Source organism: Diceros bicornis, chromosome 22, assembly GCF_020826845.1.
Source record: "Diceros bicornis minor isolate mBicDic1 chromosome 22, mDicBic1.mat.cur, whole genome shotgun sequence".
In the NCBI taxonomy this organism is placed as follows: Eukaryota; Metazoa; Chordata; class Mammalia; order Perissodactyla; family Rhinocerotidae; genus Diceros; species Diceros bicornis.
The window spans coordinates 23,034,582-23,057,473 of record NC_080761.1 but is presented as its reverse complement, the minus strand read 5'-3'; the positions used below and the strand labels follow the sequence as shown (position 1 = coordinate 23,057,473).

General features: G+C 36.1%; 1 protein-coding gene across 5 annotated transcripts in view; it reads left to right on the top strand.

Annotated features, from left to right (window-relative positions):
- Window positions 1-3,128: 3,128 nt before the first annotated feature.
- SMC5 (structural maintenance of chromosomes 5) overlaps window positions 3,129-22,892 on the top strand; it is a 76,913-nt gene continuing 57,149 nt past the window's right edge. For all 5 annotated transcript variants that reach the window (XM_058565688.1, XM_058565685.1, XM_058565690.1 and 2 more), the window contains exons 1-5: window positions 3,129-3,389; window positions 5,447-5,588; window positions 12,712-12,764; window positions 21,626-21,788; window positions 22,747-22,881. In XM_058565688.1, coding sequence (XP_058421671.1) covers window positions 3,193-3,389; window positions 5,447-5,588; window positions 12,712-12,764; window positions 21,626-21,788; window positions 22,747-22,881 — 690 coding nt within the window. In that variant the 5' untranslated portion in view covers window positions 3,129-3,192. The remainder of the gene's footprint in view (window positions 3,390-5,446; window positions 5,589-12,711; window positions 12,765-21,625; window positions 21,789-22,746; window positions 22,882-22,892) is intronic.

Here is a 22,892-nt window from a genome sequence, read left to right as displayed (position 1 = left end):
TCTGACTTCTTCTCTTCCTTTCAAGCCATGAGGGTTCAGTTTTCTACTTCATGAATTTGCCGGAAGCAAAAGTAATATTCCCTCTCACTTGTTATGTAAACCAGAGGAGATCATTCTTGCTAACCTGTGAAGATTCTTATTAGAACTGGAATAGTACACTGTCAGAGACAGTTTCAGCCGAGCCCCATTCTATGCATCTTGCCCCACCTTCTTGCTATTGTGGCACCGTTATTAAGGGCTGGAGTGAAGCCAAGAAAGAGAACACAGAAGATGGTATTCTGATGGTGAGGTGAAATATAATTTATAATCCTTGACTCTGTTCCTCTCTGCCAACCTTTTGTATGTGTCAGTTTTAACATTTCTGCAGAATTGGAAGGCCATCACCAAAAACAGCCCCTGGTCACTTACTCCTTGCTCAGCATAAAGTTAAATACAATTGCTTTGTCACATCTTTTAGATAGCAAGGATGGCATGATGAACTCAGCTGGTGACTGGACTTGAAACCCTAAAAAGTGTAGGATTAGCTGTTGTGGCTCACTCATTCATTAGCATCAGATTCTGGTTAATTGATATTCTACTCCAAAGACTGTCTCCCTGTGCCTCTTTAACACCACCCTCTTCAAGATAATTTTCACCAGTGGAATTAAAGAATCTAGATATAGCACGATAAATGCATATACTTTTATGGATACATGAAATTGCTAAAAAATGTTAGGAAGCACTGAACTAGTATAGTCTGCCAGAATAGCCATGGTTCATGCTAACTTCCAGGCATAGAGTCCACCCAAAGAGAAGTATTTAAATCAATTATAATTCTGTTTAATGGAATACCATACAGTTACTTCAAACTGTGTCACAGAAAAATATTTAATGGCATAGAAAGATAGTCATAATATATTCAGTGAGAAAAAGGGGGTTAAATAACAGTATATATAATGCAATTTGTACAGTATCATCCTACTTTTTTTTTTTTGAATAAAAGGAGCGTATCATATATATTCAAGGAAAAATATGTCAAAACATACAACAAAATCTTAACAGTGATTAGTCTGGGTAGAGGAATTATGAGTAATTTTTCCCTTTGTGTATGTTTGTGTTTCTGTGTGTATTCCCAAAATTTCTGAATTTAACATGTATTGCTTTTGTAATTAGAAGCAAAATCAATAATATTTTCCTTTTTAAAGGATGGTGCTAGAGTATGACTGGCCGGCTGTTTAGACAAAAACTCACAGTGTGTGTGCGTTTTTGTGGGGTCATCACAAGTACAGGGGCTCATTCTCAACTTTCAAGTTTATAAGCACAATTTGATTACTTCACTAAAGTACTGATGATGGTACAAAAATGATCAGACTGGTTCCCTGCCCTTAACTTCCATTACTACAGGCTATATTCTTATTTTTCTATTAGGAGAGATTCCCCAAATGTAATCACTTCTTCCAAGAATCTGACTCTTCTAATGCTCTTGAAGCAGAACACCAAATTACTTTTCAAAAAGTCTGTACTAGCAATGTTGGGAATGACAATATAGTGTACTCCTAAGCACTGAGTATTTTTATTATTTCCTGCCTTTTGAACAGTTGTAAAATTGTCCTTTAGTTTAATTTGCATTTTAAAAAATGTCTAGCAACCAGGACAAGTTCACACGCTTTTTACTTTTTCTATTTTCTTTGGTTACAACTTTTAGAGAGAGTGGATTGCACTTGTGCAAAAGGAAGAAGCAGAGAGCTGGGAACAGAGCAGCGGTCCAGCAGTCAGGAATCAGGGTCCTACTGCAATGCCTTTCTAAATGGCCTCCCCACTTCGAAGCCTGGCCCTCTCCAAATAGCAACCAGAGCGGTCATTGTACAACTTTAATCAGATCATGTCCCTCTCCTCCTTAAAACCATCCAATGGCTTCCCATCGCTTGCCAAGTAAAATGCAGCTCTGCCATGATGGGCACGGCTCTGCTATGCAACCTTGTTCACTCCACTGCAGCCACACTGGCCTTCCCTTTGCTCCTCAAACATCCCACTTGTTCCCCCTCAGAGCCTGTGACCTCGCCTGGAATGCTTTTTTCTCATTTATGCCGTTGGCTCCTTCTCCTTCAGCGTTTAGCTCAAACGTCATCTCCTCTGACAGACCTTCCGTGCCTCCCCCATCACACTCATTCTGTTCTATTTTCTTCATAGCACCTATCGCAGCCTCAAATAATCCTGAGCAATTGTTGGTTCACTTGTTCTTTTTCTGCCTCCCGCACCAGAACGTAAGCTCCGAGACACGCAGCCTTGACTGGCTCCTTTACTGCCGCAGCCCCACCCTCGTGTAGATGAGACATTATTAGTTGAGCGAATGAAGGTCTACGTAGGCTTCCATGCACGTCATCTTTAATGAGGGGGCTAACTAGATGAATGTGAGATTTACGTGGAAGCACCCTCTCAACGAAGTCAGCGCATTCTAGCTCTGGGATTTCTAGAAACCTCGGGGGAGGAAGTCGTAATAGGTAATTAGGGAGCGAAGGGATGGCGAGTCAGAGGAGAATCTGTGCGCTGTAGTCCTTTCATAAGTTGGAGAGCGCAGGGGACCTAGCACGATGCTTTAAGGGAGACGGGCTTAGAGCCATTTGGAAAAGTTTTCATTTTTTTTTTTTTTGGCACGGCGGCCTCATTGAAAGCAAACGGGAAGCAACCCGGGAAGACGAAGAGCCAAAGACCGGCGAGTCCCGGCGCACTCGGGCAGAGTCCGAGCAAGGCTGGTCGGAGGTCGCCCGCCTCTGCACCCCGGGCCCCTTGTCCCAAGTCCGCCCCAGTTGCCACCACAAACCCCTCTTTCCATCCCCTCGCGGGGCCGCTCTCTCGGAGCGCTGAAAGGGCTTTCAAAATACTAAATGCAACTGACATCTTTTTCTGAGTTACAAAAAAAAAAAAAAAACAACTCTGAAAAATCCAGAAATGGACAGATAAGAAGGTCCTACAGCTCCATCACGCAGGACCCGAACGACTCTCGCGCTCACTCGCTCAAGCCTCCTAGGCGCCGCACGGGGCGGGGCGTGGCCGCTGACGCCATCGGGCCGGGACTGCGCAGGCGCGGGGCGGGCTCGCAGGCGGTGTCGCGCGCGGGGCGGTTCGCGCGGGAGCGGGGCGCTGGGGTGCTGGGGTGCTGGGGCTGCGGGTCGGTGCGAACGGAAGCCGCTGTGGGCCGGAGAGGAAGCCAGGATGGCGACTCCTAGTAGGAAGACGGCGACCCCAGGCCCCCTGGCCTCCAAGAGACCTCTCCCGAGAGACCCCTCATCCGAGGTCCCGAGTAAGAGAAGGAGTTCGGCCTCGCCGGCGCCGCCGCCGCCACGGCCCCTGCAGTCGTCCGGGCCTTTCGTGGAAGGCTCTATCGTCCGCATCGCGATGGAGAACTTCCTGTGAGTGGCCAGAGGCCGCGGCCGGGGGCTCGGGCTGCGGGCGGGTGTGTCCCCGGCTTGTGGGTCTGACCGTGGCGTCGTGCCGGGGTTCCCGTGAGGAGGTTTACTCGTAGGCGGTGGAGATTGACGTGTGTGTTGGTGCGGTAGGCGTGTGTCTTGAGTGATACGGTTTTTTTTTTTAATTCATTCCGCCAACGTTTTTTGAAGGCGTCATATGGCGGGCAGTGGACGTAGTAGAGATTAGATCTCTGCCGGCCGGGAGTCAACGGCCTATAGAGGGAGGACATAATCTGTAATTCACAAAACTGTGGGCCCTGGAAACTCAAAGGAAGCAACAGTTAAGTCAGAGTGGCAGCGGTGCTGTGGCAGGTTCGTAAATAGTAGGCAGTTGCCAGGTGAACAGAGATGGTGAAGGTTGTTCCGGATGGAGGTGGAAATGTACGAGAAAATTAAGCGTTACTCTCAGTTGTTGGGCCTCCCAACAGACCCTTGACCCTTCCAAATCCAGCTTTCTTCACTGGTTCCTTTCTTTTCCTTCTGACAATTAATAATCGTAATAATCACTTTAGAATTTAGTAAATATGTTTTAACACAAATACCGTGTGTCTGTCTAGCACCTTCCCGTTCATTTGGTCAAAGTCTTTTTTTTTTTTTCAAAAGCTTGCACATAGTGGCATAGGGGAAACAGAATTGCAATGACAACACCAACTTTTTTTTTTTCAAGCACCCATCATGTGCCAGGTATAGAAGTAGGTGCTTTATGTATACGATGCTCTCCTTCTTTCCTCATAACAACTCTGTACCTTATCTCCATTGATGAGATAAGCTCAGAGAGGTTAATTTGCCCACATTTATACAGCTAATAAGTAGCCAAATTGCTATTTGAATCCAGATCAGGAAAGATCAGTATAATCAGGTACCTACCATAATAAGGTATATATCAGGATGCCATGGGGGCAGAAAGGATGAAGTGGTTAATTTCATCCACAGCTATGAGAAAGGGCTTTGTACAAGAGGTTATGAAAGTCTTAGGAAAAGAGCATTGTAGACAGAAGGAACTGCCTGAAACAGTTTGTTATTTTTAGGAAGTGTCCAGTGTTTCGTTGTGGCTGGAACATAGGATGTGAGTGAATATGTGTACAGAGCTGGTTCTGAAGAGGTAGGCAACTATTGAGGGTCTGTGTTGTCTATGGTGAGGACTTTCAACTTCATCCTGTAGGCAACCAGGATGCATTTTAGGCAGGGAACGACATGTGATTTATATTACTCTGGAGGCAGTGTGAAGGATGATTCAGAAAGAGTGCAAGATTGGAGGCAAGAAGGCTTTTACAATATGAAGGCAAGAGATGATCAGGGTTTGAACATAGGAGTAGCAGTGGGGAGTAGGAGGGGAAAGGAAAGAGATTTGACAGCATCTGGCTGCAGTTTGTGAGGTATGAAAGTAAGAGAGAAATGCAGTATTTTTTTCAAAACTCTGCCTTGATTAATTGGTCAGATATAGTGTTACTCAGAAGAGGGAGCAATTTGGGGAGAATAATAATAAGTGCCTTTTGGATCCTGTGACTTGAGGTTTCCTGTGAGGGATCTAAAAGAGATCTTCTGTAGGCAGTATTTATAAGGGTCTGGAGCTTACAGGAAAATGTGAACGGGTGAGAGATTTGGGAGTCATGTTATACGCATGTTGCAGAAATGGTTGCGATTCCCCAAAAGGAAATACAAATAGAAGGAGTAAAACATTGAAGGGTGAGCAGAAGAGGAACTCACAGACTGAGAAGGAACTGTGCAGGGTGGTAAAAGAATCATGGGAGAGTATTACCAAAGAAGCCAAGGAAAAAGAGTGTTTCAAAAATATCATTTGCTGCATTGAAGTCAGGTAACAGGACTGAAAAGAGCCCACTGCATTTAGCAGTTAGGAAATCTTTGACCCTTAGGTGAAGCAGTGGAAGCAAGAAAAAGTCCTTTTGTAAAAAAATGTAAAGCAAGAAAAAGTGCTTTTGTAAAAAAAATATTCTTCACTTCTTATCTCTGCTTAGTAATTTCACCTCTTTATAATTCAGAACATATGATATCTGTGAAGTATCTCCTGGACCCCACTTGAATATGATTATTGGAGCTAATGGAACAGGGAAGTCCAGCATCGTGTGTGCCATTTGCCTTGGATTAGCAGGCAAACCTGCTTTCATGGGACGGGCAGATAAGGTGAGTTAACATAAGTACTTTTAAAGAAAATTCAAAGCCATAAATTGCTTTTAGTAACAAACCAATTTCTGTACCTCAGTTCCTTGGGTATAGCAAATGTGTGATGCTTGCATATAAAGAATGAAGTTGGCAGGTGGAGAAGCTGGGAGATTTCCATTTCTAGAAGTATTTTGGACTATATACATAGAGAATCTCCAAGTATGTAACACCTGTAATCTTAGAAATAGTGTAAAATGTTTTACACTATTTACACTATTACACTTAAAAAGATATATATCTTTTTAAGTGTATTGCTGGGCTTGTGGAAAGGCGAAGTAAATTTACCGAGGGCAGAAACAAAATAGTGTGAATCTGAAGACGTAAGCAAGCTCTTCAGTTGTTTCCCCACAGGCATTTGCTCACCTTGCACCCTATAGCTTGGCTTTGAGTTGCTTGCACAGGATTGGGGTCCTGAAGATGGGGAAGAGTGAGAAGGTAAAACTAGAAGACAAGTACTGTGTATAGCAAAGAAAACAACATCACACAATGAGACAGTGGGTTACTTACTTATCTCATTGTTAGCTCTGAATACAGTGGAGAAAAAAAAGAAAATCTTCCAAAGAATTCCTAACTACAAGTCTTAACACCTGTTTGGGGCCAGAATTCATATTACCTGTGTGGCCTAAATATCATAAATTGTAATTTTAGTTTAAAGTGGTCCTAGTGAGTAATATTTCCAGGCACCTGGCAAAAGCAAATGCCAGTCCTTTGAAGGAAAATAACTTCAATCCAGTCCTCAAAAGAATTCTAACATAAAGTCCCAAGAAATTCATGAATCCATGCCTGAAAAAATCACAAAACACAGGAGGAAATAAATCACCAAAAATGAGAGCTAACAGACCTACAAAGCTCGTAGGTATAGAATATAAACTAGGGATATTTAATTTATTTAAGAGAATAAAAGAAGGTTACAGGTTTTACAAGGAATAAGTAACAAAAAGATCAGGTAAATTTGGAAAAGAATTCAATAGAATTTAAAGAAATAAAAATATATTACTTAGAGAAACTTGATGGACAGGTAAAACAACAAAGCAGACACATTTGAGAAGAGAATTTGTGAACTAAAATACTTGAAAAATTTTCTTAAAATGCAGTATAGAGGGGCCGGCCCCGTGGCGTAGCGGTGAAGTGTGCGCGCTCCACTGTTGGTGGTCTGGGTTCGGGTCCCAGGCGTGCACCGACGCACCCGTTATTGGGCCATGCTGTGGCGGTGTCCCACATAAAGTAGAGGAAGATGGGCCAGTCTTCCTCAGCAAAAAGAGGAGGATTGGTGTGAATGTTAGCTCAGGGCTGATCTTCATCCCCCCTCAAAAAAATGCAATGTAGAGATAAAGAGAAAAAAATATAAAATCAAGGTTAAGACATGATAGATAAAGAAAGATAATCCAATATACATATGAGTATCTCCAAAGTGAGGTAATGGACTGAGGAAGAGGCAATATTTGAAAAAAAGAATGACTAAGAATTTTCCAGAAATGTTGAAAAACTTGAACGCTTAAATCCAATAAGCCTAATATATCCCAGGCAGGATAAATGAAAGAAATACACAAATAGACATATTGTAGTGAATTTCAGAATACTAAACACGGTAGTACTATGTTCTCAGAGTGGGAGCGTGGGAAAAAAAGAAACAGAATAAAACCTGAAATCCTCACTAAAGGATCTTTGAAAGTATATAATTTAGGAGAAAGGAAAATAGTCCCAGAAGGAAAGTCTGAGATGTAAGAACAAATGGTGAGCAAAAAAAATAGTAATATAAACATGTAGGAAAATTATATGTAAACTGTATAAAATAATATTGATGTCTAATTTGTGAAGTTTAAATCAAACAAGATAGGGGCCGGCTCCGTGGCTTAGCGGTTAAGAGCTTGTGCTCTGCTACTGGCAGCCCGGGTTCGGATCCTGGGCGCGTGCTGATGCACCACTTGTCCGGCCATGCTGAGGCAGCATCCCACATACAGTAATTAGCAGGATGTGCAACTTTGACATACAACTATCTATTGGGGCTTTGGGGAAAAAAAAAAGGAGGAGGATTGACGGTGGGTGTTAGCTCAGAGCCAGTCTTCCTCAGCAAAAAGAGGAGGATTAGCATGGATGTTATTAGCTCAGGGCTGATCTTCCTCACAAAAAAAAAAAAAAAAAACAAGATAGAACTATTATCCTTCCTGGACAACAGGAAGGAAGGGACAGAGTTAAAATATTCTTTAGATTTGTATTGTTGGGAGGAAGTTAAGATAATTGGTTAACTTCAGAGTTTATTAAGTTAAATCTGCGTGTTAAAATTTCTAGAGTAAACCACTAAAAAAATTGAACTATATAACCCTCAAATGAGAGAGGTAAAAAAGTAGAATGAGAAAAGTGAAGAAAAAAGCAACCACTGCCCAGAGAACTCAGAAGGAATCTTAAGGAAGGAGGAGGAGGAGAAAAGAAACAGAAACACAGAAAATGAGATGATTAAAAAACATAAAATAAGATGGTAGAAATACATGGACATATAATCACAATAATTATAAATGGTCTAAGTTCTCGGTAAATAAGAAAGTCTGTTAGAGTAGATTAATAAAGTTCAATTCTATTTTGTTTATAATAAGCGTATCTAAAATAAAAAGCTACAGAAAGTAAAAGGATGAAAAAATACATACTAGGCAAATATACAAAAGAAAGTAGGTGTAGCTGAATTAATACCAGGCAAAATAGAATTTTAAAGCAAAAAGTACTTTTAGAGATAAAGATGGTCGTTAAATATTGATGAAAGGTTCAGCTGAGCAATAAGATAATCTGGTTTTCAACTTGAATTCACATAATCTAGCTCCAAAATATATAAGCAAAATCGCAGAACTCTTAAGAAGTTAACAGATCCATAACCATAGTGGGAGAGCTATCAGTAATCAATAGATTGATCAGATGAAAAATTATTAAGAATACACCAAGATAGGAACAACAGTTAAGTTGACCTAATGGACGCATTGTAAACACTGCACTCAACAATTGGAGAGTGCACTTTCTTTTTAAGCACAAATGGAACATTTCTAAAAATTAACCATATAGTGATCCATAAAGCCAGTATCAAAAAATATCAAAGAATTGGTACTACACAGACCATATTCTCTGACCACAGTGCTATTAAGTTAGAACTAATAACAAAAAGATAACTAAAATTTCCCATTTTTCCAGAATGAAATATATACTTATATATTATACACAGGTCAAAGAAGAAATCTTAATGGAATTGAAAAATAAGAGCAGAAATTAATGAAATAATAAACAATGATACAAAAGGACCACAAAACCAAAAATTACTTTTCAGAAAGACTAATGAAATCAGTAACTTCTGAGAAGATAATGGCAGGAGGAAAAAAGAAGAAAAAATATAAGGAATGAAAAAAGTAATAGTTAAGATATATTGTGATGCAGACAACCCTAAAATTTTAAGTGCCTTAAAAATACAAAAGATTAATTCTTACTCTTGCTTCTTATCCAGTGTAGGTGCTTTGTGGTCACTTAGGTTTTTAGACTGATGGAGTCTTCATTTCAATACGTTCTTCCATGATTGCCACCTTAGGGAAGGGAACTGGCTGTTCAAGTTTCTTCCAAAAAGTGACACAATGTTCCATCCACATTTCATTGGAGAAAGCAAGTCATCTTGTGTCAGATATAATGAGCAAGTGCGCTCCTACCATAGGCTTGAAGGAGAATCAGAATATTCATGAACTGCCCTAAATACTACCACTAGGGCATTACCAGAATGCAGCAGAGGGTTAAAAGATTGTAGGAGAATATTATGAACAACTTATGCCAATAAAGTTTAAATTTTTAAAAAGTTGTGACTATATACATTTCTACAACTATATAAATTATCAAAACTGACTCTAAGTAGAAAAGATAAATCCACTGTTAAATTTTTTCTCATAGAGAACACTAGACAAGGACAATTATGGACAAATTCTAATAGCAATAATTTCCTATTTTACATAGAGAATATGACTCTAGATACCAAAATCAGTCAAGGATAGGAGGAGAAAATTACAATCCAGTCTCACTCATGAATATAGAAGCAAAAATCTCAAAAGAAAGAAACTTTAGCATGCTGTGTCTAATAATACATAAAATGCATATAATTCATCATGCCCAAATTGAATTTATTCAAGGAATGAGCGATTGATTGAACATTAGAAAAAAAGTAACATAATACATCACGTTTTAAAGAAGAACTGTGTGATCGTCTCAATAGATAGAGAAAAAGCATTCAATTAAATTCCACAGTAGTTTAAGATTAAAAACCCTTAGCAAATTAGGACTAGAAGGGATGTTTCTTAGTTTCATAAAAGATACCTATGAAAATGTACAGCAAGTTCAGGAACAAGTTGAAGTTACCTCCTGTCACCACTGCTCAGCTTTGTACTGGAAGTTGTAGGTAGAACAGAAAGGGGAGACGAAGAGATAAGAGTTGGAAAGAAAGAAAACGGTCATTCACAGATTATATGAGTGTCTGCATAAAAACCACAAAAGAAACTCCAGATAGACCTGGTGAGATAATATAGGAATTTACCAAATTGGAATTTATCAAATTGCTAGATATAAGATTATATAACAAAAATCCATTGCATTTCTGTACACTAACAGTGAACAGAAATTGTGATTAAAAATGGATACCGTTTACAATAGCAACAAAAGTACAAGTTACATAGCAATAAATTAACACAAGACATGCAGGACCTATACACAGAAATTATAAAATTTTATTTAAAAACATTAAAGCTTGAGTAAATGGAGAGATACACTGTATTAATGGGCAAGAAGATGTAAGATAAAAATGTCTTTCTTCACATTGATCTACATAGTTACTGTTCTAGTCAGAATCCCGATGCTGTATATAACAAATTACAAGCTGGTTCTGAAATTTAGATGGAAGAACAGAGGGCCAAGAACAGCTAAGATAACTTCTAAAGAAAATATTAAATGGGAAATCTTGCCCTATCAGGTATCAAAACTTTTAATATGAAGTTAGAGTAAATTAAAACATTGTGGTATTGGTGGGGAAGTATACAATAGACCAGTGTGATGTGACAGAATAAAGAGCCCAAATTCAAAGCCATGATTAGTAGAAAGTTGATTTATGATAGAATTGACACTGTAGATGAGTGGGGAAAAGATGGATAAATAGTACTTAGACAATTGGTTATCTGTATAGGAAAAAATGAAATTGAGTCCTATTCTCACACTTTAACAAAAATCACTTCCAGGTGGACTGAAGATCTAAATTGATTGACCAGAAAGTTTTTAGAAGATATTGGTAGTAGAGGAGAATATCTTTGTGACTTCAGGTTAAAGGAAAGTTTCTTAAATAAAAGCGTAGACCAAAAAGGAAAATATTGATAAATTCAACTATAATAAAATTAAGAAACTTTATTCATCAAGACACTTCACAGAGAAAAGACTAGCCACAAATTAGAGGGTATATATAACGTATACAACAAAAGATTGGTATCTAGACCATATAACAAGCACAACAATAACTTAGAAGAAAAATGGGCAAAAGATAGGTTCAGATGTCTCACAGAAGAGATAACCTAGACAGCCAGTAAATACATTTTCAGAGAAATGTAAATTAACACTGGCATGATATATTCATCACACTCAAAGAAATTCTGGCAGTGCCATATGCTTATAAGGATAAGAACTGCCTCCTGATTTTTATTTTCTTCTGATTGGTACCAAGTAATTTAATTGTTTCAAACTAATGAGCAGATACCACTCCTACAAAAATGCCATTGTTTTCCCTATCTATGAAGACACTGAAACAGAAAGGTTAAGTAACCTGGTGAAGGTCAGACAACTTGTATATGGCAGAGTTGAGATTTGAACCTAGACAGTGTATGTTAAAACCTGTACTCTTAATCTTAAGCTATACTTTCTCGTTACAAGAACAGTCTTTCTTTTTCATCTTTCTGGGCCTCAGCTTCATCATCTATAAAATGGATATAATATATACCTCATAAGGTTGCTCATGAGTGTTAAGTGAGAAAATATATATAAAGTGCTTAGCACAGCAACATACAGTATTGCTTAATAAATGTTAGCTGTTGTGGTTATAATTGTCATCATCACTGCCATTACCACTATTAAAAAGATAATTATTTGCAAGGTGTATTTTCTAATTTTTTTTTTAGTATTACTTACTTATAGCCTGATTTAAGATCCCATCTGATTTGTTTAGGCCCAGACTCTTGTTTTCATGCTTATGCTTATGTACTGTACATATAGAAACTAGCTCAAATATGTCTATTTTACTAAGTAAATTGTACTTCCTTAAATTGTATTTACTATGTATATTGCTTTTTTTAAAAAGTGGTGGGTGACAGGTATATCCTAATTCATAGCAAGATGGGTCGTATTAGAGTGGTTGTTAGTAATATTTAATATGTACAGCTCTATAGAAGTCTCCAGTGGTAATGAGATTTGGCATTATGCTTTATGATTATAGTCATGCGTCGCTTAATGACGAGGATGTGTTCTGAGAAATGCATCGTTAGGTGATTTTGTCATTGTGCGAACATCACCGAGTGTATTTACACAAACCTAGGTGGTATAGCCTATTATACACCTAGGCTGTATGGTACTAATCTTAAGAGACCACCATCATATATGTGGTCTGTCATTGACCAAAACGTCGTTATGCAGCACGTGACTATGTAGTATGGGACCTATTTTCCCAGTGGCTTTTGCTCTTCTTTCTAAGAGTGTGTTTGGTGTAGTGGCTAAGTATACAGGCTCTGGAGCCAGATTACCTGGGTTCACTTCCTTGCTTTGTACCATTTATTGGCTTTGTCATGAGCTTTGTAAGAGGCTTTCTGGCACATAGAAGGTTCAATAAATAGTAACTAATATTATTATTGTTATTTGTGGGTGAAAACAATGGAGGGGCACAAATCTGAGAAGGATAACTTTAGAAAGTGACAGGAATGGATATACAAAGTAGTTACTGAAAGAATCTTGTTCTGACAAATAATAATGACTGCCAGATCTCTTATTGTTAGCCTGAGAATGTCGTCATACAGCTCACTTTGTATTTTTTCTGTCTTAGGTTGGCTTTTTTGTGAAGAGAGGATGTTCCAAAGGCATGGTTGAAATTGAATTGTAAGTGTTAAAAGGGCTGAAACCACTCTTGCCTGTATAATCTCTTAGTTTATGTTCGTGCTTTCCTGATGACTTCAGAAAAGAGTAATATATAATATTATGGCATAAATATTGGAAATAATATTTAAAGAATATTTTATCTAGAGAAGTAGGTTTTTATTTTCTTTTAATTCATCTTTTAAAACCTAAATTGGAAGAATTTTCTTTTGGACAAATTCTTAAGGAAATTATAAATTTATGAGAGATAATGAAGTAGAAATATACTGTTAAATATTCATTAAGAAGTTGCAGTGTTTTTTAGAAGTTTAAGATGTCTAATATTTTTTTGCTGATTTTGAAAGTAATGCTTGCTTGTTAAAACAATGCAAACAATATAGAAGTGTATAAAGTTGAAAGTGAAGGCTTTCTTGCCATAATTCTACTTCTAGAAATAACCACTGTTAATAGTTGGTGAATCTCATGTATGGCAAATACTTAGCACTTACGTCATCAATTCCCTCCGTCATGATAGAAATTGATAATTCATTGTGGTATTCTTTTCCCTCGAGCCTAGATGTTCTCAATTTACCACTCTTGGAAGCCATATCTGATGGATCAGAGTTAGTATTCAAGATGAAACCAGTTGACCATCCTCGGTGTATATACTTTTCAGTCTTTTATATGTGAATGTGCACATTGTTTAGATGATTTTTAGAGAGTGTTGTTTTTTGGAGTGTTTATAGAAAATCATGGGATTTTTGAGCTGAAATAGCTCTTAAAGATTATCTGGTAGTCCTGTCAATTTATGGGATATGAGGAAATAATCTTTTTACTCAAAAATTGTTGGAAAATTTTTTTTTTATGTAGAGATGAGAAATAGGCGTACATGGAAGTAAAAAGAAAACAAGAGATTATACTCAATTTATTAAAATATAATGATAATATTTTACTGAAGGATACAAAACCAAGACCTGAATAAATGGAGAAGCATATTATATTCCTAGAAACATAAAGTTAATATCATTATTAACGTCAGTCCTTTTCAAATTAATGTATAAATTTGATACAATTTCGACGAGAGTCTCAACAGGTAAGTTTACAGGTTGATTCTAAAGTTCATCTGGAAGAATAAATGTGGCAGAAAACCCAAGAAGATTTTTAAAAAGCAGAATCATGAATAACACATTTGTGTACCAGATGTTAAAGTGTACTATAAAGCCATTGATAATATGGTATTGGTACAGAAAATTAGAGCAGCAGAATGGAGAGAATAGGAGCAGATCTACATGTATATGAGAATTTAATTTATTGTAAAGGAGGCAGTTTAAGTGTGGGATATAAATTACTTAAATGGAGTTGAAATAATTGGCTATTAATTTTTTTAGACAGATAAATTTAGACCTTTATCAAACTTCCTATGCATAAATAAAATCTAAATGTGCTAAAAGTTGAGTGAAAAAATATGTAACTTTGAAAATAATAGAAAAAATATAGAATAATTTTTAAATCTTAAGAAAGGGAAAGGCGTTTCTAAGCAGAACAGGATACCCAATAACTGTAAAAAGGAAAGATGGGAAATTTAGGTTCCATAAAAATTCAGCTAAAAATAATGGTATCATACTTAAAAATGAGTGACGGATGGGAGAAAACATTTTCAGCACAGATAACATTTACGTCTTAAAATTACGAAAATACCAATGTCTCATGGAAGTCAGTAAAAATTATAAACAGCTTAATAGAAAATAAGCAAAGAAAGTAAATGGCTAATAAATATAAAAAGAGGCTATACCTCAAGGACGTCAAAATGAGGATTTTTTTCCTCTCAGCTTAGAAAAATTTAAGAATAAAATTCAGTATTATGAAGGTACAGGGAAGTGGATCCTGTCCTGCACTGTTCGTGGGAGTGTAGACAGTATATCCTATTTGGGAGTGTCTATCAGATTTTAAATACAAATATTCTTTGATCCGGTTACTATTCTAGAGAACATTTACTCATTTGCACAAAACTAGCTTTTTTCTAATTTTGGTAGTGAAAAATTATGAATAACCCAAACGTCCATCACCTGATAAATGGCTAAACAAAATGTGGTATATCCGTACGATGGCATACTATTCAGCCTTAAAAAGGAAGGAAGTACTGATAGATCCTACAGCATGGGTGAGCCTTAAAAATATTATGCTTGGTGCAAGAAGCCAGGCACAAGAGACTGCATATTGTATGATGCCATTCATGTGAAATGTCCAGAATATGCAAATCCATAGATAGAAAATATTGGTTGCTGGGGTATGAGCAGAGCAGAGAATGGGGAGTGACTGCTTAACAGCTGTGGGCTCCTTTTTTGAGTGATGAAAATATTCTGGAATTAGATAGTGGTGATGGTTGCACAATCTTGTGAATATATTAAAAACCGTTGTTGATATACATATTCTTTCAACTGTACACCTAAAAATGGTAAATTTTATGTATATTTTACCACAATAAGAAAAACATTGAATTATACACTTTAAAATGGTGGATTATATGATATGTAAATTATATGTCAATTAAAAAAAATAACTGCCAAAGATACTCCTGGGTTAGCCTTGGTACCATTGATTGATCACAATGGCTTCTTGGATAGTGAAACTGAAACAAGTATATTAAGCCAGGTATATTTATAAATGCAGAGGGAGTATTAATATTTAAGTTTCAAAAGTCCATTATGAATGGTTGCAGGTCTGAAGCACTCCTGACTTTCTACTCTGAATCACCAAGACCTAGTTGTTTTCTTAGTTATCTAAAGAGGTAAACTTCTTGGTGTGCAGTAGCTACTAGCTCTGATAATCTAACCAGTGACTATTAACCAGAGTTCTGTTACCAAGTCTGGGACAATGGAAGGTTTCCATTTCCCCAAGCTTAGCATAGTTACATTGTGGTCACTTGTTCCACTAGGGTTCACATAGCCTTGAGAGTACCAGACACAAAATGGCTCATCATTAGTTGTAGAAATTGTTATTGCTGTTGAACTAATGCATTAACTGGCCACGTACTCATTGAGTGGAATGGTGGATAGAGTAATCTCCGGCATACATTTATGCAGTCATTTTTCAATATTTATTGAATACCTATCGCTGGGGGATATAGCATTCTGTCGTCATGGAATTTATGATTAGGGGCATGGGGGGGGCACAGATAAATAGGTAAAATGTATATTATATTAGTTGGTGATATGTGCTATGTAAAAAAATAAAGCAGGAAAGGAGGACAGGGAGTGCCAGAGTGGAGTTTATGATATAAAACAGGATGATCAGGAAAGTTCTCACTGAGAAAATAGTATTTGAGCAAAGTCATGAAGGAGATAACGCGATGAACATGGAGATATTTGGGGAAACAGCATTTCAGGTAGGAATCTGCAAATGCTGAGACTCTGAGGTGGTACCCAGTGTGACTGGATCACCTTGAACAGATTAGTAAAAGATAAGGTCTGAAAATATCAGGGAGCCAGCTCATAGGGCCTTGTAGGCCGATATAAAAACTTTGCATTTATTTTAAATAAGATATGAAGCCACCAGGATTTGAGCAGAGGGAGTGGCATGATGTAACTTAAATTTTAACTAGATCATTTAGGTTGCCTTGTGAAAAATAGACTGTAAGAGAACAGAGGCCAAAGCAAGAATATCAGTTAAGTGACTAATATAGTAACCCTAAGAGAGATGAAGATAGCTTAGGATTTGCTCACAATTTGGATATAGGCTTTGGAGGAAAGAGAGGCATCAAGGTGGACTGCAAGATATCTGGCATGCTTAAGAGCAGAGTTTCTGTTAACTGAGGTAGAGAAAGCTGCTGCAGGAGATTTGGGGATGAGATCAGAAGTTTGTTTTGGAGTAAATCATATTTCATTGAATTAAGATGCCACCACTTGTAAAATGCAGCTTCCAGTTTAACTATGACACAGATAGTTTGAAATGTGCATCCCAATTTCAGAAATGTTAAGATGTAAAAAAATAACAACAACAAAAACAAATGCTTTTCAGAGTCAATAAAACACGGAGTAAAGTTTGAGGTGCCCAGTAGACAGTCAGGTAGAAATGTTCAATGGGCAGTTAGACATATAAACCTGTCACTAGGGGAGAAGTGTGGGCCAAAGATAATACATTTGGGGAGTTGTCAGTAGGATGGATGAAATCACCAAGGGAGAAGATAACAGATGAAAGAAAGAAGCCTAAGAACTAAAACCTGTTGCAGTGCAGCATTCAGAGGTTGAACATAGGAAAAACTAGGAAAGGAAAGTGAGAAGAAGTTGCTAGTGAGTCAAAAGCATATGGTACCTGGAAAGCTATGCTTTGAATAGTTTGAGGAGGAGGGAGTAATCTGTGTCTGATGCTGCTCATAGGTCAAGTAAAATGAGAAAAAACAACTTAATGAGATTAGCTCATCTTTGGCCTTTGACAAGGTTTGGGAGTGGTGGTGCTTTGATTTATTCCTGTTGAATATTCAAGGAAGGCCTGTTGAGAATATTTGTGAGCTGAGAACTGAAAGATAGAAAGGAGCCAGCCATAAGAACTGGGAGTGGAGTATTCCAGGCAGAGAGAATAGTTTGTGCAAAAGATCTAAGGTGGACTTAAGTTTGTTGTTGCTGAGGAATAGAAAAATGGTAATGTGGCTGGAGAGAAATGAGATATTTATTGTAGGATTTTGGAAAATACCATTTACTTGATTGAGGATATTCCCTTCTGTTCCTGATTTGGTATGCTTTTAATTATGAATAGGGAATGAATTTTATCAGCCTGTATTCAATTATCATATTATTTTAATTGATAAATTTGATTAATTTCCTGATGTTCACCTAATTTTGCATTCTTAGAATAAATTTAATGTGGTTGTAATTTTTTGGATATATTGCTAGATTTGGTTTTCTAATGTTTCATTTAGGATTTTTGCATCTGTATTTTGTGAAATATTTGTTGTTTGAATGTTTGGTTAAACTTACTGGTAAAATCATTTGGGCCTAGAGTTTTTTGTTTTTTAATTTTTTAACTACTGATTTAATTTATTTAATGGTAATGGAATTATTTAGTTTTTCTATTTCTTGAAACATTGTAGGGTTTTATACTTTTCTAAAACATTTTTTTCTTAGTTTTTAATTTTATTGGCCTAAATAATATCTTTATATGTAAGTTTATTATATATGTATTATATTATGTTGTATCATAGACATATTATATAAATGTCTTCTGTAGTTTTAGTCCCCTCTTTCATTCACGTTTTTTTTCTTGATTTGAAAAAATTGATTTGTCAGTTTTATTAGTCTTTTTCAATGAATTAACTTTTGCATTGTGGTTTCTGTCTTATATCACTGTTTTCTGTTTCATTAATTTCTATTCTTACCTCTACTAATTCTTCTTTAGACTTCTGGTTTCTTTTATTCTTTTTCTAATTTCTTGAAATGGGTATTTATTGTACTAATTTTCGGTCTTTTGTTTTCCTTAATATAAACAGTTAAGGTTACAAATTTCCCTCTCAGTATTGCTTTTAGCTCCATCCCCAAATTTTTGTGTATAGTATTTTCCTATTTTTTAATTCTGAATATTTTCTTCATTTCCTTTGTGAGTTCATAGTTAGAAGTTGTTTCAAAATTTTAATGTAGTGATTTTCTTGTTATGTTTTAGTATTGATTTCCACTTTGATAGTAGTGTGGTAAAAAATATACATATATATATGTGTGTGTGTGTGTATATATATATGGTCCTTATGGTACCAATCCTTTGAAGTTTGTTGAGGCTTACTTTTTGTAGTGAGTTTTTATAATTGTTACCTGTTTGGTTGCAAGAATGAGTATTCTGCTGTTATATGTGCAATGTTCTGTATTTGTCCATTAGTTCAAGCTTATTAATTATATTGTTAAATCTTCTACATTTTTGATGATTTCAGTTGTCAGATCAATTCCTTAATTACTGAGAAAAGTGTACTACACTGTCCCTCTGTGTAGATTTGTCAGTTACCCTTGTCCTGTCAGTTTTTGCTTTATGTATTATTAGTTGCAGCTAAGATTCAAATTGTTCTGTCTTCCTAGTGAATTGAACTTTTTATTGTTTTGTACTGACTTCTTTATCTTTTGAGTCTTTTTGCCTTAGAATCTATTTAATTTGCCATTAATGTGGTTAGCAGCTTTCTTTTTAAGTATTTTCCTGGTTATCTTTTTTCATTCATTTATTTAAAGTTTTTAACTTTTGTATCTCCTTTAACAAGTGTAGCTGGGTATTGTTTTTTATATAGTCTTTTAAATAATGCACATATTCCATTTACATTTATTGTAATTATTTATATGTTTGTACTTATCTGTACTGCCTTATTCTGTACTTATTTGTCCCACTTTTCAATATTTCTTTTCTCTTCTGCCTTCGTTTGGATTTTTTTGTTAATTTTTCTGTATTGTTTTGGAAATTATGCATTCTTCTCTTGTTTTAGTGGTTATTAGAATTTTTAACACAAATACTTTAATAGTATCTAGACTTTGTTAAATATCTCTATCTTCCTATCGAATAGTTAAAGACCTTAGAGTACTTTTAGTAACTTCTCAGAAGTCATATGCTATTTTATTTTATCTTATTTTTTAAACTCTTCAGGATATAATAACTATTATTAATTTATACTGTGAATATTTGTTTAGAATTACCCCACATATTTTGTTTGCTTTGCTTTTCATTCTTTCTTGCATTTCTGCTCTGTGCTGTGGGATCTTTCTTTCTGCCAGAGGACATTCTTGAAAGTTTCCTTTAATGAGGGTGTTCTAGTAGAACACTCAATTTTTGTCTGAAATGATGTTACTTTGCTCTAAATCTTGACAGATATTTGCTGGATATAAAATTCTACATTGATAGGTGTTTTCTTAGCACATGCAAAGTATAATTCCATTGTCTTTTGATGTGAATCTAATCTTAGTTTCTTTGATAATAATTCTCTTTTTCTTAAGAGGCTTTTGAAATCATATCTCTGTTTTTGGTGTTGTATAGTGTCACATCATATATTTAGGTGTAGATTTATTTTTTGTTTATTTTGCTTGGGATTTAATGAGCTTCTTAAATCCATGGTTTGGAAAATTCTTATCTGTTTTCTCTTCAAATATAGGCACTGACCCAGTCTCTGTCTCCCTTCTAGAACTCATATTAGACAGCTATTAGGCTTTCTTAGTCATCTGTGTCTCTTAACATCTTTCATATTTTTAATTTTTTTATGTTTTTGTGCTGCATTCTAGATCCATTTCTCTATGGTGCTTTTTCGGATCTGCTTGTTGTTTGCTTATATTGTCAATCTTTTATTTCTTAAAATATAGTAAACATACTTATTTTATACTTGAGTCCATTAATTCCAATATGATTTCTCTTTGGTTTTTTTGCTAGTACTTACTCTTGATGCTTTGTTTTGTGTATGTTTGTATGTTTCCAGTGAGCTGTTCCTTTCTCTTTGAACTTTATGTTAATTGAGGATAAAGTTAGATTCCTGCAGAGGGAGTTTTTATTAGCTGCTGTCACAGACCATTGGAGGATACTTTCAATCTAGTATCACAATATATAGAATTCTCAGTTTGAGAGTTTTGAAATTCCTTGGGTATGTCCTGTAACTTCAAGATACAAATGTGTTTGAGACTGACTTGTGGTTAGTAATTCTTAGGGGCGATTTTTTTGCTTGTTGCACAGTTCAAGGCAGTTTACCTTGCTATCTCTAGTGGTGACGTTGGTGATGGAGTATTTCTAGTTTACCCTTACACTGAGGGTATGACTTTTTGGGGGTGGTTTCTGGTAGACTCTCCACTTTGGGTAGCTCTGGGCTTTGTCTGCAACACCCTTCTCCCAGGACATCATGAAAGTGAATGGGCAAGTTACCTGGTTGGCCAAATGCCCTCAGAGTGAAAGCTGATTTCATTTTTCTATTTCTGGGTTCCTACCTGCTCTGGGATTTTGGCCAGAATTCCTTACTTTCATGCTAACTCATAAAGGCATTTATGAAGATATTTTAATATTTTATTATTTTTAATTGTTTACAGCAAGAGGATCAAAAAGGGTACTTTATTAGTCATTCTGCTGGAAATGAAAGTTTAAACTACTTTTTTTTTAAGTCCTAAAATTTTACTGTTTGGAGTGTTCTGATTACAGTATAGTTTATATATACAACATTTACAAATTATCATTGTTATTTAGCCATTGGATACCAATAATTTATCTTTCTACCACATGCTGCTGATTCCCAATGAAGAAGATGGATGAATAGATGAGAGGTGTGGAGCAGTAGTACTTCTAAAAGCAAGAAATAAGTAAATACCCTTCTTTCAGATTCTCTATTGTTTAATGTTCCTTTATAGCCATGTGATGTAGTCCCCTCTCAATTCAGAGTGGAGTACATGATGAGGAAGCCATGGGCTGCCTTCGTGGGCAGGCTAGTTTTAATGACTGGAAATGCATATGCAAGAGTCGTTTTTCATTCATACATTTTCCAAGTAGAAGGAGTTTCAAGTTTTAACTGTTACATGCTTTTATGTACCAACCCATTTTGAATTGCAGTCAGCCTGTGTGATTAGAGAATAGCATAATGATTAAAGGATGAAAATTCCAGATATGCAAATCCTCTGGCAGTGTTTGGAAGTTAGTATTGGCATTTGTTTTAATGTTATTTTAATAGTTTAAATAATTTTGAATGTTGAAAGAGGAGTAACTTATATGTGGTCAGTTATATATTACTAATAAAATGTCAGGATTTCCTTTTTTGGAGGGGCCAAAATATCAAAAGGAATAAAAATTATGATACTCCTGTCTGAGAACCTTTGGTGCAAGAGACTGGGAAATTTTGTTTCTAAAATAATGTGTATATTTTGAATATAAACATTTTTAAATTATTTTTTAACTAGGTTCAAAATTTCTGGAAATCTTGTAATCACCCGTGAGATTGATGTGGCAAAAAATCAGTCCTTTTGGTTTATCAACAAAAAATCTACAACCCAGAAAATAGTAGAAGAGCAAGTTGCAGCCTTAAATATTCAAGTGGGCAATCTTTGCCAGTTTCTACCTCAGGTATGTGAACATTAGATGTAAAGATGGGAAAATTTTGTACGTAGTGTTCCCTTTTTTTTTTTTTTTTTACAAGAGGCAAGACATTTGCAAATAGGCTCACAGTTTATTTATTTATTTTTTTGTGAGGAAGATCCGCGCTGAGCTACCATCCATGCTAATCCTCCTCTTTTTGCTGAGGAAGACCGGCTCTGAGCTAACATCTATTGCCAATCCTCCTCCTCTTTTTTCGCCCCCAAAGCCCCAGTAGATAGTTGTATGTCATAGTTGTACATCCTCCTAGTTGCTGCATGTGGGACGCGGCTTCAGCATGACCGGAGAAGCGGTGCATCAGTGCGCGCCCGAGATCCGAGCCCGGGCCACCAGTAGTGGAGCTCGCATACTTAACCACCAAGCCATGGGGCCGGCCCCATAATGTTTCCTTTTTATGCTGTATAAGAATGTAAATTCTTTTCAAGGGATGTTGTAATGGTTACAACAATGGAAAATTATAGTTCATTTTCTTTCCTCAGAAACGATGATTTGATTATATATGTCCAAATTAAATAAAAACTAAAATGTGAAAACATTTATCAGCTGATGTCAGACTATCTATTTTTTTTTTAACTTCTAACATTCTAACTGATGTGTGGTAGATAATGATCATTTCAATCCAGAGGACTATTTTTTTTTTTATTTCCAAACTATTTATTATATGTATATAAACATTTCAACCTGTTAATACTGACAGAAATTTTTTAAAGGTTCTCAAGAAGATAACAGTTTATACCCTAAGTTTATCTTTATTATTTTAAAGAATAATATATATGAAAGGACAGGGTTTATATTAAGATTCACTTCTCAGAATAGTTTTTTTCTTTTAAATGAGTTTCTGCTTGATAGGTGTGATCATTGAGTGACATATGTTTTGAAGATATTTATAAACGATAATAGTTGGTAATATTTAAGTTTTGTGCTCTAGGATAAAGTTGGAGAATTTGCTAAACTCAGTAAAATTGAACTCCTTGAAGCTACTGAGAAGTCAATTGGTCCTCCAGAAATGCACAGATACCACTGTGAACTCAAAAACTTCAGGGAGAAAGAAAAACAGCTAGAGGTATTTATAAG